The 22,948-nt window shown below is 35.6% G+C and overlaps 1 protein-coding gene across 1 annotated transcript in view; it reads right to left on the reverse strand.

The window, feature by feature from the left end:
* PTPRN2 (protein tyrosine phosphatase receptor type N2) overlaps window positions 1–22,948 on the reverse strand; it is a 634,871-nt gene that overhangs the window by 338,364 nt on the left and 273,559 nt on the right. Inside the window, 1 exon segment of the mRNA XM_074552744.1 lies at window positions 9,204–9,283. Within this exon segment, the coding sequence (XP_074408845.1) occupies window positions 9,204–9,283 (80 nt within the window).

Below are 22,948 nucleotides of genomic sequence, written 5' to 3' on the forward strand. Positions count from 1 at the left end.
TCATAGACTCCTGAAGTAGCACTGCTCTCACTCACAATTTTTATTCTTTGGCTCATATGAAAGCTATCAGCTAAAATCACAAGACTTCTAATCATCCAATTTCATATATTAAAAATAGGATATTTAGTTACATCAGATAAAGTCTATTTTCCTGTTTGTACCAACTGAAATAGAACACTATCTGTTCCACATTATCCCTGTTCCACATGGTGCCTAGTGTTTATTTGCATGCACAGTTTAAAATCGTTAGGTTAATCTTGTTGTTCCACATTTTGAGAAGCTATAATCAATCTGTCTAATGGGAAGGAAAAAAAGGTACTGACTGTTCTTTTCAGGGTAAAGATGAGGTTACAATGCTATCTGACCTAAATCAGAGTTTCTACAATTCCCTTCTTTATGCTTGCCTAGAAAGTTACATAATCATAAAAAAAAAAGTGCACAGCCCAACTATTTTTTTTAATAAAAGCTGCCTTTCAATGCATTCAAAGATCAATGCATGATCTTGCATTACCAGATTTCTTCTGTTGCATTCCTAAACAATTTGTTTTAATATGCTTGGGATCTGCTATAAATGGAAATAGTATCTTATGTGTACAGCACAAAAAATGCAAAAACTTTATTAAAGGACTATAACATTTAGAGATGTCTGGAATTGTATTTATTATTGCTGTATATGTCATAATGCATATATATTTCAATTTCCCTAGAAAATGTGCTGTTTATCATGAAAATGTGAAAGAGAAGCAATTTGGCTAAATAACATGGTGAAATACAACATTAAGCAATTGTCTTGGGGCTGGGGATTTCTGCTTGCTTTAAGTCAGAAATAAAATTAGTTCTCAAGTATTTTAGTGTGGGGACTTTTTGATTCTATGGACACAGTGGGACCCCCAGTACTGCTGCTGTACAAAAAAACAGAAGTATTTTGTTTCAGTCACACATTCTCTGTGCCATGGATTTTAGAGCAGCTATTTGTTGATTTGCACCAACTGAAAACTTTCCTACACCTAAAATGTACAGTTTCAAATATCTGTGCATGGAAATCTGCAGCAAGTCTAAATAGAAAAAGAATTTCCACTACCATAGTCAAAAATGTATTGGGAGATTTCTTTGGCTTGAAAAAAATCCACTTTGCACTCCAACTATAGGGCAGTTTCATCCTGGATTATCAGATCTGTACGTGTGAAGAAGCCAGCTGCAAGAATTCAGTTATTTAATACTATCACACATGGGAATATTTATCAAAATTTAAATGCTTGTATTTTTACTTGCTCTTAAATTAATTTTGAATCCTTAAAGAGCTTTAAAATACTTTAGCAAAGGACAATGTGAATAAAGAAGACTTAGGCAGAAGAAATCAGGATTTGCACCAGAAGACTTTAAGAGATCAATAGAAAAAAAATATATTTTTGAGTTTGTTACCAAGCAGCAATTACAGGAAGAAGCTTTCCATTTTACTAAATTCTACCATCCTGACTTCCACCAATTTCCCCAGATTTACACGCAGGATCTATGTATGGCAGCTCTATCACCAACAACATCTCAGTGATTCTGTGGACATTAGTGATGATTTCTCTCTCAAACTTTTACCCACCTATGATAAATATCACTTCATATAATCTATCATTTCTCTTTGAATGTAGATGCAATCTAGGCAAATATTTTTGAATAAATGCCCAACATTTCGACAGCTGCAACAGATTTAGATGAATTCTATTTCCACTATTAAAATGCATTTAGATATATTACCAGAGGGCTCTTAAAAATTCAGCTTAAAAAAATCTCTATTAACATCTGAACCACGACATAAATTACTTAAATGGAAGACTTATTTTACCAGTCTCCATAGGCTTGCTTATAGTTTTCAGAAAAAAAACACCTAACAAAATACATGACTTTCAATCTAAGCTTCCATTCTGGTATTTCCATTGAACCTTTGGTACACTATTGTTCAGCTATTAATTATTGTATTCCACAATATTCTAATATCTACTCTACACCAATGGTGTGTTTATCCTTATTTTAGTTTAATTGACAGTTTTCTATTAATGGGTCTAAATAAGAGGCATGAGAATGCAACGGCATAAACTGTCATTGCTTTAAATTAAAGACTATTAACTACATAATGCTAATTAGCTCTTTTTGTTTTCCTCCCCAGTTCTACAAAATTAAGTAGCTTTACAATTCCCAATAAGCAGCTGGATTTAAGGGTTTATGCTGGAATAGATGACATGACTTTGTAAGTTGAACAGGAGGAAGTTCTGCAATTTTCTATTAAAACAGAAAGTGATTTTAAAGACAAGAAATATTTCACTCTAAAATTAGATACCTCACAGTTATTCTTAGAGGAGAGGGGTGTATGTTCAAGTGAATTCTACCCCTACTTATCACAGAAATGAATACCATAATTAGAAGGAAGTCCATGGAGAAGAGTCATAACCAAAGGTACTTGTTATTCTTCAGGATCGAGACACATTTTCTGAACCGCGGCGCTTCTCACTTGTTCTATTTTTCAACAGAAGAACAAGGTGGGAAAGAAATGCCATCCTGAAAACTCATTAATCATTGCATCAGACATTTGGTACTGCAGAAGACAGTTCAGTTTCTGAATAATCTTCAAAACCATAATGACATCCTTTATTCAGCAATGGATGGATTTGAGGAAAATAATTCAGACAGATTTGATGATCCAGTAGGTGAAAGGAAATCAATCCAGTACAGAGAGCTCAGGAGGTGAAAAAGGACAATGTGAACTAAGGAGGCTTGAGTAGAAGAAATCAGGATTTACACCACAAGACTTATGAGTGGTAGGAACAGAAAAAGACCTGTCAAATCTTTACGTTTCACATTATAGACCAAAGAATTGTAATCCCACTTAAACCAGGGACATGGCAAGTGAAATAAAATGAACCTCACAGCCTCCTGGCTATGCTGTTCAAAGTTTCTGACACAGAAGCTGTCAATTCTCTTCAAAGATGAACTTCAAATTATTCACAGACACATTCATTGTTACCATCTCAGAGAGCAAGATATCTTATTGCACAGTCTACAAAATCTAGATAGAGCGAAGGAATTCACCTGAAGACTTTAAACTTGTTCTGTTTACTTCATCACAGCTGAATTGTGATCTGACGGTGACTGACCCATGAATACTTTCAAAACAACCATCACTGCTCACAGCTATGGGGTAGAAAAATGAACCAAGACACTGCCAGCATGGACATGTTGGTGCCTGAAACAACAGTTCATCTTGCTGAGACTTCTCACAGGACTTGCAAAGCTTACGCCAAGAATCAACAAGAAAACCAAGGCTGGCTATAGTGATTTTGCTTTTTGAAATTGAAATTTCCTCCTTTTGATGACACAGAATTCGTATCTCCTGCACTGACAGACACCATGAAAAACAAGTTGGAGGTTATTAGCAAACCAGCACAAAAAATTTCATTATGTCAGCAAGAGAAGCAGTACACTGGAGACAGAATAAGGCATAAATACTTTCTTTACCAACTGGATGCAGACTCACAAAGAGCTTGGCCATTTAGTCATCCTAATTAAGAGCAGAACTATGATATCTTGGACCACTTTGGACCATATGATATCTTGGACCATATCCAAACCAATCACACACCAGCAGCTGGAAACACTACACAGGGTAAGTTAACTCTAAGGGGTTTAAAGTATTAATTTAACTCAAAAGGACTGTTTAAGGCTAAAAGTTAAGGATGGTGTTTTGTTTGTTTAAAGCTGCCAACTTCAACAGAAATATTCACATACACAATAGAACTTTTTGACAGTGAATTTTTTTGTCATGGAAATTTCAGCTCAGCTGAGACATGACCAAAATTTGTAGATGTTAAATCTCAAAATCTGTAAGATTGCAGATTTAATCATTTGCAGTCATTTAAAACTGCTGAGAAATTCTATATGTTTTTAATATATTCCAATAACTTTGAGGCAGTGTTTTTATTCAAATCAGCTTGCTGTATTGCATAATACAGTAAAATTTGAATAATAATACATTATGTTTTGCATTTTTGTGTTTCAGCAGAATTAATTTTGTGATGTTTTATTTCAGAAATAAATCCCTCACAGAGAAATGATTTTTAGACAAAAAATTCATATGATACAACAACCTATTCTCTAAGTCAGGTTAATAGCCCTATTCAGACCATACACAGTGTGAAAATGTGAATTTAACCAACAGGGCAACAGAAAAGTAAAAAAGGCTCCACTCCAAAAGAAAAAAAATAAAGCTAACCACAAAACCATCCAAATCAATGGTTTAGTTAAAAGTTATGGAAATTAAAATTGAAAACTTTTCTGTTCCTATATATACACTAAATAAATCTAAATTTCTGACCTTCCATATTGGTGCGTATCACAAGATATCTTAGGCACAAGAACATGCACACAAGACCTGTTAATTCCCTAATATCTGGTTATGCACAGCCTTTAATTCTTCCGGTCCCCATCACTACCATGCCTACACTATGCCCACAGCCCTTTGCTTTTCAGTCTTCACCTGAACACCTAAAATGTTGCACTTCAATACAATACAAAAAGAAATGTGAGCATGACTCTAACACTAAAAGGCATTTCAGCAGTGTGGAGCATCTGTGCCCAAAACTCTCCCACATCTCTTTTCCATGTGTTCAAAATATATATGACCATTACAGGCACCTGATGCCAAAATTCTTTGCTTGCAAACTTCAGAAGTTTCCACTTCTCTAATTATCACTGTCCCTGCCTAAATGGTAGGATTCTAGACTACATATAAAGTAATTTCATTCCTCATTTCTACATCAAAAATATTACCATTTTTTCTATACAGTTATCTTACTGATAATTGTTCTCTGCTAGGTTTCTCCTGACCTTTAAACTGAAGAGAAAAGAAATATACCTTTGTTTGTCTAAATGATGTCATGCCAACTGTAATTACTCCTAGAGCAGGTAACTTATGTCTTGAGAAAGTTTATTTCTTCAAAACATTGAGATTAAATTACCTTGCACCACTGAACCTGACTTATTAAACAGAAATAGGCCAGAGGACAGCTACTTGATGAAAGATGTATTCTATCATTTGAATGTCAAGGAGTGTGAAGCTGGCAAAATGTTGGGTGTCCTGCTTTAGAACAAATAAAGTTATTGTTAATGTGAGAAAACAAGCTATTCACAATTTTAAATTACTCTGTTGTCAACTTCTCCATATAATTATATAGCCCTAGAAACTGAAAAAAAAAAAAACCCAACCAAAAGTAATCAAAACATGTACACAGAATCAGAACCGTGAATTGCTGGGAAAAAAAAAGTTTTATCAGCAAGAATGTCTCTAAAGGGTTTTAGAGAGTTTATTTTGCCTCAAGACATATGTCATGTGTGCACCAAGAAGAATAAATCTCAAACTCCAAGACAACAGAGACAACCATTTTTATTATCATACTTCCATATCTCTGTTTTTTAGTGGATATTTTAAGTCCTTCACCTCCCTGCATAGCTACTAAATAGTCCCATGTCTTCTCTAACCTGCACATTTTTCAAAATCCAGAGAAGAGGATGGAAAACTTTAAATATAGTTCCCTGTATTTAGGCCTTAAATAGTGCAAGGAAAATATGAAGTGTATCCATTTTGGTTACAAAAATATATGCTACATGAATAATGAGACCAAACTGCTGCACAGAAACTGTTCTTGTGGCTATCAGTGAGACTTGCATGTACATAACACCTGCACAAATAGATTCCTTTTTGCAAATCTGAATAAATTACATTCCTATATTTATTATGGCATCTGATTACCTCAATTTCCAAATTCTTTTCATTTCTAAGGATGTGACAGACTGTGAAATTCTTCTGTCCATTTGGTCTGTTCATTTTCTGTAAACAAGATCTGCTTTCCAAGCTCCTGGAGGGATGTCAAGTTCCCTAATAGCAGTGCAGCATGGAACTATGCATTTACCTGTGCCTGCCTTGGAAGTATGCATTGATTTATTCTCCTTTGGCTTCCCTTGGTAAATTAAGTAGTTTCAATGCTTTTCTTCAAGACACTGTTGACTTTAAAAATTTATAATTACAACTAGAGCCTGAAAAAACTTCTTATGTAAGTATATACTGCTGTTGATTTTTTAAGAGAATTTATTTTTGGTCTAGAGATCTGGAAGTAAGATGTCTGCTTAAAATAAATGAACTGATTAGTGAGTACATTGACAAGCACTGCAACTTCATGAGTTAGAAAGGAAAAATAAGATACTTTTTAAATTTAAAATATTTGAAGGATGGATAAAATTGTGAGTTCTTTTTAGATTTTTTTTATGTAAAAGACAAACACAAGGTTTAGTTATGACAATAGTATGGCCACACTGAAATACCAAGAGGAACTTACGTAAAACTCCTATAAACCTCTTTCTGCAGTCATCAAATCCTGTAAGTTTCAATTTACTAATCAAACAGAAGTCAAAAAATGCTTGGGATATTAATGTAATAAAGAGTAGATAAAATATTAATTTAAATTGGTGAATCTGCAGCAGTTCTTAGAATCATGGAACATTATGGTTGGAGAAGACCTCCAGACCATTAAGTCCAACATTAACCAAATACCATCATGCCCACTCAACCATATCCCAAAGGGCCATGTCTGTTTGGTTTTGAACAATTCCAAGAATGGTGACTCCATAATTTCCCTGCACAGCCTGTTCCAGTGCTTAACCACCCTTTCAGTGACATCCAACCTGCACCTCCTTTAGGACAGCTTGAGGCCATTTCCCCTTGTCCTGTTGGTTGCCTGGGAGAAGAGACTGACCCTCACCAGGCTACAGCATCCTTTCAGGCAGTTGTAGGGAGTGATGAGGTCTCCCCTGAGCCTCCTTTTCTCCAGGTTAACACCTCCAGCTCCCTCATCCACTCCTCACAGGGTTTATGTTCCAGATCCTTCGCAATTTTGTTGCCCTTTCTCCGGGGTGGCATTATTTTGTCCGCAGAACCTCCTCACTTTTTCAGTAGCATTTAAGTTAAGGAAGTTGAAAACAACTACTTTGATTCCAGTGGTAAGCAAAACCAGAATGTTGTATCTTGAGTTTTGCTGAAATAAACAAGTCACAGCATTCTTTACTTTTCAGAGTAGCTTGTTAGGAACAGGCCAAGGCACATCAGGAACCTCCTGGATTTGATAATGTTTCCACAGCCTTGCTGAATTTCAGTGGATGTCAACTCCATTAATTTCCTTACGTATAATTTTTGAATACATGTAAGCCTCATTATCCTCAACTGGAAAAACTATAAACTGCATTCTGATTTATTTTAAACCTGCTTTCTGCCAGTTTCATCTGTTCTTGCACTGCAAAAGCCAACCTGTCCATATTCACTACGCAACTCTAGAGCTGACAGACCTTTCTCATACCATACTATTTTTCTTTTTTTCAAAATAAAGTTTCCTTTCTTACTGCAACACTGGTTATATGGAAGATATTCCATACTTACAGTCATGCCTTCTGCCTTTCCCTGAATCTTTCCATTTCAACCAGAATTTCAAATCCATCTGAGGTATGAGGTATGTGGTATTTAAATAAAGGCAAAGGACATATTTACGAAAGAACAAATGCTATTATTCTGTTTTCTATTCCATTTCAAATAATCCTTAAAAAAACTTTTCCTCATTCAACTGATAATGGAGACTGAACTGTCATTTTCATTAAATTACCCATTACTACACTAACTACATTACTATGCAGACCTTGTATGCAAAGCCACTTTTTCTCCATACGAAATTTTTACAGTAATTTACAATGAAATTCATCTGCCATTTTGAGTCCATTCACTCACCTTTATTCTACATTTAAGACCAACTTTCACCTTTATTACTGTGAATAATTCAGTATTAGCAGGATTTCTCACCATGCTGCTCACTCTCTTTTCTAATTCACTTATAACTATGTTGAATGTTACACTCTGAGCAGAGATCCTTCCACCTTTTTTTTCACTATCTTAGCCTTTTAGAAAACTAATACTTTTTTCCTAATCTCCATTTCTTGCCTCCTAACCAATTAGTGATTCACCATTTTTCTGTTCCATATTCCATATTCTAAGAAACAATTCATTTCCATAGAAACTTCTGGGAAGATCTTGCCAAAAGCCTCTGGCAATCCAGCAGGCTCTACCAACATCATCGTATTTGTTGGTCCTTTCAGAGAGATTCAAGAAGTTTACAAGACAGGGAAGATCATTGTTATGAAAAAACCATATTAATTTTTCCCAGGAAAAAAAAACAATCATACCCATTCACGAGTCACATAATTCAGTGCTTATTGTAAATTGGTAGTTCTGACACTACACAACAACGGTTTTTTGACCCTGCTACTCTTTAATCACAAGTTAACAAGACCCTTCTCCAATGCAAAGGGTTCTGCAAAGGAAAATTCTGGCCTGGGGGCTACCCCAGTTTTTTCTGTAACTACATTCATCCATGGTGAAGCAAAAGTAGAAGTTAATAAACAGATTGGAACTCCCAGTGTTTATTTACATGAACTTTTCTTGTTTCTGTTTTCAAGCAATATTGCACCTTGTTTACTTCTGATTATTTAAAGTCTATCAATTGAGTCATTTGGAAACAAAACAGTCATAAATTCAGATACCTTGCAAAAATTGGTTTTTTTTAGTCAACAACTCCATACTACAGTTAACAGCCAAGCTGAAAAGGAGCCAACAGTAGTCCTTAGAACACTGGTACTTACTCAGGAGCAGCTTAATTCTAGAAATGCAATCTTTACTTCCAAGACTAACTTGTCATTGAAATAGTTGAAACAGCACAACAAAAAAAGGCATATCTTATCATTTTTTGTTCCAGAAATTAAGGCTAAGGTGTAATAACATTTTTGTTCTCTGAAAAAAAGTATGAGAAAAGTGATCATCTTTTACAAATGACTAATGTGTTTTTATGAGGTTTTGACAACACTGAAGCGTTTTTCACCACACTGGAACTTCATGACAAGCCTCTATTTAGTTTTCTTGACAAACAAGGAAGTCTCAAACAGTTTTAATGGACTTAAAGATGTTAAACTTCAATTTTTCACATGCCACTCACCTCTCAACACTCTCCCCCTTTAAATGTCAGTCTTCTGGGAGAACAGGATGTGTCTGCGCTGTTTGCAGTGGTACTGACTGCTAAACAGACATGTGGGAGGTCACAGTCTGGGAAAGGAGGACAGGGACTTACCTGCTTCTTTGGCAACATCTGCAGTTGAAATATTTTGGAGGTTTGAGCGCACTCGGAAGGTCACAGCTGGTCCCAGCACGCTGAAAGAGATTATTAAAAAAATGTAAGATTCATAATCAAGAGACATGGCATAATATCCCTTATCAAAATAGGTTTTTAAAGAGAACCTATTAAGACACCATTTAGCCCTCTTCCTTTTGCTTCATTAGCTACATTTGCATACATTTTTATACCTCTTGTGGTTTCCTGTGTGTGTTTTGTGCCCATCTGAAAGAATTTCAATGACATTAACTAAACTTCAGAACACTTCTGTAAATACTGTTCTTATTATGAAGATGGAAAAATGGAGGCACTGAAATTGCTATTCAGTGAAGTACAGCATAGCTCATCACTGGAATTCAGCATCCAAAGAAGATTACATGTACCTTCACATTTATATTCCCAATATCAACACAACTTCAGTTCCTGTTGTCACAACTGCAAGTCAGAGGGACAATATAAAAACTCTGAATATTTATCTTAATCATATTCTGCAAGAATATGTGTGGAGAAGGGATTCTGGACATATCTGACCCAATAGCTGGTTTTGACCAGAAAAATACCACAAAGTATTTATCATTTAACAACAGAGGGGATAACAACTTTTGAGAGGAAATTATTTGACTCTTCTGAAGACCTTTCTGCATGTAGCCTGATGATCCTTTATGGCACTAAAATCTATAAGATGTTTACAGAGGAAGGAATTAATTAGGCAGATGTAGAATGGCAACGTACTCAGGGCTTCACTGAAAAATATCACTGTGTAATTTTAAGGAAAAATAAATCTATATTTGTAATGTTGCATTCATTCTCCATCCATCCCAATAAACATCCCACATGTACATCTGATGAAAGGAAAGAAGAAATTCAAGGTCCATGTCCTTAAAACTATACTTAAATACTTAGCTACAAAACACATAACAAAAATACACATAAAAATATAGTGAATGTATTATTGAAGAAAAATTTCTGGGGAACAAGAGACTATACCAATTATAATGCAAGCATTTACAGAAGAGAAGAACATAGGGTCCGAAAAAACCCCAAAAATTGGCACTATTTTATAAAATTTACCTACATAATATGTATTATGCAAGTTCCTAAGGTTTTTTAAAGTCATATTATCAGAGAAAAGAATTATATTTATACTGTGAAGAGCAACCCTGCTTAAAAGGTGAAGTGCATGGGCTAAAACTGTACATGTAATAGCTTTTGACTTCCTATAGCAGTGCCTTAGGAGAGAATGAAATCCAAAAAAATTTTGCATAAAAGAAATAAATTGAAAAATATTTTGTTGCAGGGCTTGAAATAAAGTATTAAGTTATTCTTTTAGTGACACGTTCATCTTCTACAATCATAGAATGGAGAGCACTTAATGAAGTGTGCTTAATTGGATCACATATATGCTAGACAGAAATACCTTTAAACTTTTTCCATTTCACATAGTAAAAACTCTTTCTTAAATGTAAGACTTTGCTTTGAGGTTACAAAGGGAATCAGAGGAAGAATAAGAATATGAAATATCCTTTCATCTTTTACTAGCAAAGCATGCACTGCACACATTTTATTCTGGAGTTAACAGTGACTACCATTAATCAATCATTTTTCCTGAAGTACTCTTGGGGGAAGGGGAGAAAAAGAAAACAGACTTTATTGTAAAAGGATACTCTAAAAGCCTGGTCACTAATGGTCAAGAAACACTTTTAATAATGCCAGGCAAGTATAAAACATTTGTCAACATCATATTAATATTATAGATGAAAATACTCAACAATTGCAAAGTACTTTTTATTTGAGATAACTGCTGTACAAAAATCCAGACTGTTCTGTCATTAACCCTGAGATAATCAACCGTAAAATGCACCTGTTTTAGGATATCAAACACTGACTCTAAGTAATCTTGCACTGTCCTTCTTTCTGTTCTGCCAGCCTAAGAGAAATGCTGATTCCTCTCAGGTGCTCAGATATTTACAGTGCCAGTAGCAGTCTGCTTTAAATAAAAACAGCATCACCCCAGTATGCAGCTCTTGCATCACCAAGATAGGAGGGAAAGAAAAACCAATTTCAGATATTCCCCCCAAATCTGCACTGCATGGTCCATTATAGCTGAAAACCTAGAACCAACACAAAAATTAAACCATAACGTAGTTATACGTCAGCTCTATCAGCAAACACAAAAATTTTCCTGCCCTCTTTCCCTTACTGGGATGTTTTACTTTTCCCTCTCAGCCACTCCCCACTTCCTCCCACTTGTGCTGCCCTGCCCCACTCCCAGCAGCCTTGCACCTCCTGGTGTCAGTAAAATCACAGATTAGAACTGGATCATTTCAGTGACCCAGCCCAGGCAGTGAGAGACAAGGATTTCCAAGGAGTGAAGCCTGTCAGCAACCACCCCACTATTCTCTACTGACTCCACCTGGATAACCCAGGAACACGGGAAGATCTGAGTCATGCCCACATCAGTGCTGCCACAAGGACTGTAGTTCCTTCCTCACTGCTCAAGAAAATCAAGAACAAAAACAGAGCAAGGAAAATAATTCCTCATGCAAGTGGGATGCCACTGAGTTAAGACCATTCTTCTGCAGGAAAGAATAAATCTCAGAATCATTTGAAACACCCACTCATATGATGCTCTGTGGGACATTGTTTTCCTCTACTGTAGCAATTGAATTCTTGTATGTTAGAAATCACCTGAGCACCAGATCAGCATGGCTTCACTAGGAATATTTGCAAAATACAAAAAAACGAAGCAGCTTTTGTCACAACTTTTTGCACATTGGCATTCTGTTTATTTAAAAGCAAACAAAAGACCTTGAGATTACTTGGTCAAAATTGCATTTCTTCTTGATGTTTTGGGAACTGACTGCTTCAGGAGCTCATAAAATGAGATTTTTCTCATGGGGGCTTCTGGCAAAAGCACTCAATAAATAAACATTTCAATAACAAAAGATGCCCTTTAGGGAATTCCTCACTGTTCATTATGTGTTGGATGAGAACATTTAAACAAAACCAGTAATTATATGACTGCAAAATATTTTTAAAAGACTTTTTAACAAGAGGTCAACCAGCCTGAAAAAAGGTTTCAAGATATATAAAATGCACCTCTGATAGGAAATTTGAGTTGGGTAGATGAGATTGTGTCAGACCCTCTGAAACCTGGCTAACATTAATGGCAATTGTCTTGAAACTGCTCTAAATACAGAGGCTCACTGAAGTGCACACATTTGGTTATAAGCTGATGAATTGCAAGCAAACCATTCCCACAGACCAGGGAGGTGCTGGGGGAGCAGAGGCATCACTCCTGCTGGTACCCTACCCCAGCCAGCCCTCACCCAGCTGGGCAGGAGAAAAGTCACACAGAAACCATTGACCAGGCTGAAACCTCACCCACATCTGACGTCTGCTGCAACTGGGGTTAAAAATGTCAGACAGGAGGTTTTGTCTATCCCCCCCTGAGCTGCATGCTACTACAATCACCCCCAGGTAAATCTGTAGTAATGCTTTTCTGACACAAATGAACTTATACTCAAGTAAGTGAAGATTCTGAATTTTAGAAGGTATCTGGACTATACAATGTAATTGCACTTAACACTTTTTCCTTATACTTTCTTACATTTTTTTTAATAAAGGTAAGAAGTTCTGGCTTCAAGGATAATAAATAGTGACTTTGCCCCGCAGAAAATGTAATGCCTGTTGCAATAACCTGCTAAATTTATTATTTGAACTTTACCAACTAATTACCCACCCTGTTGGCTGTCACAACTTTTGCCTTTTTTTTTTTTACTTACAATAATGTTGCCTTCAGTCATAATAAGGGTTTTTTTAACAAAGACATTCTAAGCATATTGCAAATTGTCACCCTTATGTGCTGTTGTCTTTTATTCTGTTTACTAGAGATGAAATAATTACAGTGTTTATACCAAAATGACTTGAAGGTTGATTGCTGATTTAATAAAATCCCCTCCCCTTGGGTTTATATTTCCTATCTGAAGGTGGGGGAGTGCACACCACACACAGAAACAAAGAATATTCTTTGTGTAAAATAGAAATATTTCCTTTTGTTAATTGTTTTACAACTAACAGCATTCTTCTTATATTTTCCCTGTCAACAAATGAATGATGTGAATAAACAGAGCTGGAGCGTGATCAATATGGCAAGGTCCATATCACTTTCAAGCCGTGGGTTATAATTATATTTATGAATGACAGGATTTAAATCTCCATAAATTATGCGCCAGGCTTTGCATGCTTGTTCCTCTCCCTCGTGTGCGCGTCCTCCAGCGCTGCAAGATCTCACCGTGCGTTCACCAAGAGATGCACTCACAGTCTATCATACCCCCTAGTGGAAAAGGATCTCAGAAACAAGTGCCAACATGGCTCTCTGCACTCCTGAAGATGAGACACAGAGCTGATGCCAGATGGAAATGATTTGAGGTGGCATCTCATTTTTAAGATACAAGGAGAATGCAATTTCTCAAGACTGGAGGAAGATGAGGAGATTAGGATTGGCTATTTCCAACATGAAACATTCTCTTAATGACCCTATTTAATAAAACAGGGCTTGCCTTAATAAAGCTCAGATTTGAAATTAAAGTCACCACTTGTCTATATGTTCATTTCAAAATCCTTTAATCTCTGGAGGTTAAGAAAAGCAATTAGTAACGCTCCAGAGGACTATGCAAAGCAAATTTTATAGCAGCGAAGGTAATTGTCTCAGGAAACGTTTGGTGGGCTTGAACTAATGACTTGCAATGTGTACACATTTCTATGCCTTCTGTGTTTAGGAATTTGAAGCTTATGTCCATTGTTTATATTGCACTGAAGCCTCCTTTTCACCTTCTCAATTTTGGAAAAATTAGGATGCTCATGTTGCTGTAAATGTTTTATATATTATATATAGAGGTATATAAACATAGTTATGTCAAATCAAATCAATGGGGAAAAGCACATAATTAGCAGAGGCATTTTTGTACTACATTATGTTTCTACAGCATGAATTACAGAGGAAAGCAAAGGCAGAAAATTTCAGCTGGACACTGACACACAATACATGAATGGATTAAGAGATGTACAATGGCTATTTTTTTTCTCCTTCTGATATTCAGAGTAGCTGTAAATCAGTTGACCACTTGATTAAAATTTTACCAACATTTTTGACCAGAACTGTTGACCAGACTTTATTTTGTGAAGCATTGCATCATACTGTATTTAAATTACAGAAGCAGGTACCTGACTGAGCTTCAAAGATTCAGGAAAGCTTGCAAAGGATGTGTTGGGCTGACCTGCTACAAAATAACATCCCTGAACAGTTGAGTAGAGAATTATTGATCATCACTCAGACTTAATACTAAAAAGACACACATCTCTCACTCTTTAATATCTTTACTGTTCAAAGATTTTCTTCACTTTGCACCTGGACTGCAGAAATATCAATGTGGAGCTGTATGTCTTCTCACATTCCTATTGACAGGTATGTATGCATAGCCAGTGATCAATTTAAAAAATCTTTTTCAGTTTTAGCAAAATGAGTTTTTTGAGCCCTTCTCACGAAACTCTCAACATGCTCCCTAAAGTGCAGAATGATGCACAGTGTTCCAGAATACCCTGCAATACAGTAAGTAATATATTATCTATTAATATTTATATCCTTCATATACACTAAGCAGGAAGAGTTTGCATCCTTCTCTGAAGTGTTCTTGCACTAAACACATCATAGACAAAGTTAAAGACTTGTTGTCCTGGCATTCCATGTGGTCTGACAGTGACCAGGAACTAAAGATTGAAAAGCAAAATCCCTGCTAAGGGAAAGACACTAATTGCAGTGCTCACCAGGTAGTGCCTGATTTCCTATCACACTTTAAATTTCATTGCAGGGGTTTTCACCAGGCAGCTGGGAGGCATAACAGGTAGACCACAAAGATTAGAAAGGTTGACAGTTTCAGAGCAACCACCTCTCACAAATGCAGCTACGTGGAAACAAAACTTAGGTCTGGATTTGATGGCTGCAGCCCAGATTTACTTCTGAAAGCTACATTCTTTACAAATCAGGTGTGAATTATGGGGCATTATCAGATGAATTATGGTGAATTATCAGGTATGAATTATTAGGTGTCCAAGTCTTGGACACCTTGTTGTGCCCTCTGCTCTCCCCCTGACATAAGCACTGAAGAGTGACTGCACAGAGCAGCATTTCAGGGGCAGAGAAGAGGCCACGATAAGGTGCTCAAATAATGAAATGCCTGACACACTACTGTCATTAGAATAATTTCCAGACTGAAGACACAGGAAAGGGATGACTGGTCCAGAAAGGGACACTTTCCAATAACAGCAATCCTTGTCTGGTGGGTCTCTGATACTGATACTAAAAGATGGAGCTTTAATTATTTTACATTAATCATTAATTTTGTATTAATCATTTAATCTATATGCATCAAAATTGTGCTAAGTACACTGATCCTAATTTACATTGCAAAAGATGATGAAAGAGTATTTTAAAGATTTTACAACTTGCTTCATCTGAGGTGAAGATTATTTTGCTAAGCCTACAATTTAAATGATTTAGAAAAGAGACAACGCTTAATTTAGAGATTGATGCTACACTCAGTTTGCCCTATTTTTATTCTTCACAAAATGCAACTTTTGATGATTACTCAATATCTATGAATAATTTGCAGAGTTTTAAAATAATTTTTCTATTAATCTGTCACAAGCCATGAAACTTGACATTTTCACCACACTGAGTACATGAAAGTTGCCAGCTTTGCCTGCCATGCAAATAAGGTTCTTAATTACAGTATTTAAAAGAACAAACCATACAAGTGCTATAATTTCTCACAGTAAAAAAAAAAAAAAACCTGTTTGGACCCTGTGAAGGTGGAAGAATGGTCTCAAAAAGCTTCTTAAATGTACAGTGATTTTTCTTCCACTCCCCAAGGATTAAGCTAAAGTATAAAATTTGTGTCATAAAAAAAGGAAAAAAAAGCATTCTATTTATATTTCCATTCTCCTTCTTTATACCTTTGTATCTACAAACATTTTTTATATTCACCCAGTAAGTCTTCAGTGCATTTTACTGGCCTCAGCCCTACTCACCCTGTACACACCTGTGTTGTTAATGGAACTCGTTGAAAGCACATATAAAATTTCCCTGCTGGGATGACAGTCACCTTTTGCTCTGCTTGCAGAAGTGACTTTCAATCCTTAATGAGGAGCATGACTCACATGTTAGGGCTTTACAGAGGTACAGGTTCAGAATGTTCAGAGCTTTGATAGAATCCATGTAGGACACAAATTTCTTGCATCAGTATTAGGCAGCACAACCAAAGACAAAAAAACTCCCAAACTTTGCTGCTGTCTTAGTTCAAAAGGCCACCAAATTCTGAGTGCTACAACCAAAGCTCTCCTGCTTGTCCTCATAAGGACTTGTTGGCTTCTCCTTCAGCTCTGAGAACAACAATGAGAAGATTTTTTTCTTGAGGCTCCCCTGTCAGCTGTGAGGCAGAGATATTTCCTTGGCAAAGGGGGCACTGCAGGTAGAATTTATTGGGCTTTTTCAGTTGCACCTACAAATGCCTATTTGCTCTGTCTTTATGGCTCTTAAGGAATACAAACCCTTCCACAGGCAGGTTGTAATTCAACTTATTGACCTGTTTATGCAATATTTACTGGCTAGGCTGTGACAAAAATGCAAAACAATCCTTTATCTTTTTTGGCTGGGTCAGCAGGTCTGTAATGCTCATGCAATCCAACCATCCAGGTCACAAAATGAGAGAAACAAAAATGTGTTTGTACTTCTAGGAGAATCAGGCAGCCAAGGGCAGGAGGATCAAGACAGACATAGACATAAAATACTTTTTATATTTCTTCTAAGAGGTTATTCTTTTAAACAAATCCCTACATGAAAACCTTTTTTTCATTTCTAATATTAGTAATTCTATTTGTGGTTGAAGCTTTAGTTCAAGAGTGAGAATCACAGTTCTCTGTTTCTATTCTCATATCTGTCATCAGGTCCTGTGCCATTTAAGGGAAAATGAAGCAAACTGCCTTGGGTTTCAATCTACCCATCTGCAGAATAGGAATTATTACCTGTCAATAATATGTGAAGTGTTATATAAATCAAATGCATTGGCACACACTCAATGACTTGCTTGAAAGAAAAGAGTATACCCTGACTACCCTATAATGTTATGAACTTTGATTTTATTAAAAAAGGAATATGATGGCATTCTCAGTCACACAGAGAGATGAGTAGCAGAGAAATATGAAGTTAAAAAAGGTTAGACTTCAGAAGTTCACATATCTGTAAAAACCTACTCTTGAGCAGGGACCTAGGAGCCCATGAAAAATATATCAATAATAGTGGATTGATTCTGCTTTTGATTACAAAGGTGCAAATCCTCTGTTTTAATGAGATGAAATGTTGTAATGGAAAGCCAAGCACCATACATATTATTTATAAGAATCTCCTTAGATTTTTATGGTCTTTCTCTTTGCAACCTAGAATTCATAAAATGCTGCAGGCCAAAATACTTCCTGTTACTTTAATGATTTTTATATTTTTCTAGGAGGAAAGTTACAGTGGAGGAGGCAAAATTATCTTGGTTATATGCACATTCATTTAAGAAAAGAACACAGAATGTATTGTACCTCAGGGGGAAAAGCCACAAGACTAATGTAATGCTAAGGTTGTGGAATAACTAATTTTTAAGTAAAAAAATGCATAGTTTAAATTTTCACCTTTTTGTTTTCCCTATCATCATTCCTCTAAAAAGTGATGAATCTTTATATTATAAATTAGTTGTCAAATAAGACAATATGTACCAGAAAACACAATGTAATTTCTTATAAGTGCCCGCATGCAATGATTTACAGTAATACATTTTTCACATAATTTGCTTCCCAGATTCATTAAATCTGTGGGAGAAGTCAAGTTTGAATAAAAGGGGTTCCATTATTCCTGAGCTATGCTTTTATAACACTTTAAACAAGATTATGTCAAATAACCACAGTTATTCGTTTGCTATTTAAGATCAGAGAGCAGATGAAAAATACTGCTCAACTTTCTTGAAAGGTCTACCTTTTTATTGAGACTAAGCATGGTACAGTTCAAATTGAAATATGAATCCTGCTTAATAGCTGGACAATAAATGGAGTTGAAATAAAAAGCAATATTTCTAGTTAATTTACAGCATCTTAAGGAGAGCAGGATGAGTTATAGAACATTCCTCTCAGTAAATCTAAATGACATAGACAACAGAATCCAGAATCTGTCAATCTGGAAAAAAAAAAACTTTGCAAAAATATTAATCCACAGATGTTCAACATAAAACACAAGAAAAGATTAATCACACCAAATAATGGAGAATCTGTACTATGGAGGGAACTTTTCAAACACAAACCTAACAAGACCCTGGTACCTGTCCTACCACTGCTCAGTGGTTAAATAATTCTCCCTCACACTGTCCTGCCCCTCAATAATTTCCTGAGTTGTTCACATTTAGAGCATACACACACCACATGTCTCAACCCATCAGCACAATGGAGTGAAAATGCCAAGTATTGTTCCAGTGTTTAGGTTCTGGATGACTGAATATGATTAACTGGTTGATTGAATTTTTCAGGTGTTATAAAAGTACCATGACAAACAATGAACAAAACCTACAGTGCATGATTAGGACACTACAGCCAATGCACATGTTTATAATAGGTGAGGCTGGGAGATCCACTCACCACTCTGCCTGCCCAACACTTCCAATTTGGAAGTGTTTTAAGCTGCTCCAAACTTTCACCACTTGGTTTGATTTTCAGATATCTTCCTCAGTTCAGGTTCTTTCCACTGGGATGGTTGGCTGGCTTTTCAAATTGTATTTATTCCAGCCCAACCGTTCCAGCTCTTCCTAAGAGCAGGGATAATGGTAGGCAGGGTTTGGTTGTGTAAGGCCTGTTCTTTGAAAAGGAGGTGCAAAATGTCTCTAACCCCAGTTCTTGGAAACAAGAGATTTGAAGTATGAAAAGAATGTGCTTGTAACTATCCTCATGATAAGACTTCCAAATTCAAGCTTTTGTTAAAATCACCATTTACACATAACTGTTAAAAAACTATGGACATGCTACTGTATAACAGGAAAAGTCTATGATACTTCAAACACAAAAATGCAACCTTTCTTAATCAAATTTTTTTTAATAGGATCTTTGAACTCCAAATATGAATGGTGGCCAAGTAGTAGAGAAGACCTTCATTTCAATTTTATCAGACTTCAGGAGGTATGTTGCAAATGAAGTATGGAATAATAAAGATTTAAAGGTTCTCCTGTTACTTTAAATTCTGCTGGAATCATTCACTTCAGACTTAGACTCATTCTCAGTTCATTTGAGGAAAAATAATTTCAGGAATCTATTTATTTATTTATTTCTGTTAAAGGCCTTTGCCTGAATGGAGAGCTGATTGCTGGGACTGCTAAATGCTCAGGTAATGGAATGCTCAGCAGATTGGAGCCAATGGGATTCTGTCTCAGGGTAAGTTTGTTTCAGAAGAGGCTGAGTAAACCCTGCAGTGAGACATCACACTGGACACCTTGTAGCGGTAGAAGCTTTGACACTAATCTTTTCATGCATAACTCCAGCTCTAGATGGTCCTAATAAAACCCCATATCTCATATGAGTTAAATATATCAATTTATGCTTGCCAAGCATTTTGATAGTGCAGTGAAGAGCACTACAGGAAAAGAAATCCAAACCAAAACAGAAGGAAATGGGGTTTCTGACCTCAAAGCAGAATTTGAATGAAGTGCAATAAATAAAACCTGAAGTCACACATTGAACAATGAAAATAAAATGAAACATTGAAGAGCTACTCATTAACTGAGGATTTCTTTTCTGCTCATGAAATAAAACATTTGGCTATAGAAAAATATATAGATGTGATTCAATATTTCAGAAGTCTATCATAATTAATGTTATTCAAAAGATTGGCCACCTGAACAAAACAAGAAAATGGCTTGAGTTCAGTCCAAAGTCAATTTTTTGTTTATTCTCATCACCTAAATTAGTCAAGCTTAGTTAAATTTTGAAACGAGTTATTACTTCAAATTTATAGTATTTTCTTTTCAAAATGTGAAATCACATTGCTGTGTCTGCTACAAAATTTGAAAGATATTTATCAGCTGAAGTCTTCATATGGTTTCCTTGTATAGCTTCAATTAACCTGAATTTTTCATTTTTCATATAATGAACTATTTAAGTAAACCTGAATTCACCTGTAGTCCCAGTGGGGGTAGGGAGCACTGTGAGGGGAAAGCTGAACAACCAGCCTGAATCTTGGGTGTTGTAGATTCAGACTCTGAAAGATGAGGGATTTGGTCTTTTAACTTAGTTTTGGATTCACAATATAAATCCATCAATTCATGATAAGGGAATAGTGGTTAAATGAAATGGCTTTGCAATCCAGGATGTTATATTAGATAATCAAAATCAGCCTTTTCAACTTAAAAAAAAATCTATTTATATTAGCATTTCATATTTAGCCTAAGTGTTCTGCTCACTCTTAACATTATATATATAGATTATATGGTTATATAGTGAATAGTTACACTTCAAAACAACAGCAGCAGATTGAGATTAATGTAGTTTTATGGAATGAATAAAGAATGCTCTGCTAGAGGTTTTCTGCTGAAAAAATATATATGAAAATGGAAATGCTGGTAAAGTTAGCACATCTCCTGAAAGTTCAGTTCTTTGAGTACTGAGTTTTGGTATATTAGAAGGCAAAAATGAGGAAACTACCATTAAGATAAATGGGTGGGGAAAGCTAAAGCAGAACAAAATGGGAAAAAAAGAGACACCTAGAGTGAAAGATCTTCAATAGCAATTGGGAAAATCATATCAGTCTAGAGAGAATGTAATATTCAGCTGAAAATCTCACTCTTAACGGGAGGCTGAGAATGGTAGGATATAAGACCTGAAATACTGTGAAATCAGAATAATTTGTTTTCTTTCCAAACAAAGGTATTCTCCTAAGGTCAGAGTTGATGTTGGCAGAAAATACTCCAAATGTGAGAACATTAAATACATATTCAAAAATTATTTGAATTCTCATCAGAAACCAGTTAAGTAATTTACTCACTAATCAATGACTTTGACTATTAATTCTGTGTCCTTTCCACTACTTTCAAAGTTGAGCTTGGAGATTTTGGTATTTTTATTATATTTGGATGTTTCTTGATAAAATATCATGTTGTGGATAACTCAATTATATGAAGAAAACCAATGTTGCAGATTGCAAAGTCATATTTTTAAAAAGATAATAGATATAAACCCTCCTAAACAAAAGTACCCATCTGACTTCAATCCCTGATACCAGTCCAACAATCAATCACCAGGGGCATTGGACACCCATAATTAGATTATAAAATCATAACTATAGTAATTTTACGTCTGCTTGCATAATTACATCAGCATGCTAATATCCTTTTAATGGTCTCTAATGATGTAATAAGAAATAATGGAATTTATTTGACAGCTACATAACCATTAACAAAACATATTAAGCATAACTATTACTTCCATAAAGATTCAGGCTGTATCCAAAAGTGACAACTAACATGTTGGATCTTATTTTCAATGTTGAAATATTTCTAATTATGAATTCCCTAAATCTATTCCCACTCATCTGCTTCACAGGGCGAGCAAAGTTTATGCCAATGTGAACTTGACAACAAATCAGCTGCAGAGATGGACTGAATGCTCTGGAAGACAGGCCTGGGGATATCCTGTGAATTGAAGTCTATCCTTAAAGTTGGCAGGATTGTGAAAGACAATTTTATCTTCATAGAATAAGCTGATTACTACCAAGCACCAGCTAATCAAGAGCTAATACAGAGTGCTGGATTCCTATCCATGGCAATTGTTCACTTACTTAACTTCAAAGCACAGGGAAAAACTAAAAATGTAGGCAAGAGGGAAAGATATTTTGCAGAGAAAACTAACTAAAAGCAGTAATTTATTAGTGAAGCAGTTCCTTTAAATTCTCTTTGGTTTTTTTTGTTTCCTTTTTTGTGGATTTTTTTTTTTTTTTTTTTCACAGAAAAGGACTATAAACTGGTATCTGAGAATTTAAAGAAATTTAAAATAACTCACCACTTACCCTCTCTCCTCAGCTCTTGCACTATTCCTATTTGACTTTCTCTATACTCTCAAATTAACCCTGTGATTCTCATAAACATGTCATTACTCTGAAATCTTTGCAATTATCTAACAAGTTCAAGTCTACACTGTTTCTTTCCAACCATTGTGAATTCTTGGACAGAAAAGACAGAATTGAGAATTCCAGACCAAGCAAATACTCAGGTCAGAGTTAAAGGAGGCTAGTATGACAAATTCTCATCCCTTTTATAACTCTTCTTTCTAACTGAAAGTTTTTTCTACATAACTTCCCCATTTTTACAAAAAATTAAAAAAGAATGTTTAAGGAAAAGGGTACTTTTAGCTGCCAGTGAAATAAAATAAATCACCCATGATGCCTTATCCCAAGTAAGAAGCAGATTTCCTGAGAAATATTTCTTGATATGTCAGTGGTGACTTTGACCTGACGTCAGGTTTTTCATGGAACTCCTCTCCATGAGACCACAGAGAAGCTAACCAGAGTAGTCAAATTTGTACTGTTTTCCACTGATAGTGGTGCAATGTCAAGAAAATAACAAATCCAAAAA

This window comes from Zonotrichia albicollis, chromosome 1 (genome assembly GCF_047830755.1).
Source record: "Zonotrichia albicollis isolate bZonAlb1 chromosome 1, bZonAlb1.hap1, whole genome shotgun sequence".
NCBI lineage: Eukaryota > Metazoa > Chordata > Aves > Passeriformes > Passerellidae > Zonotrichia > Zonotrichia albicollis.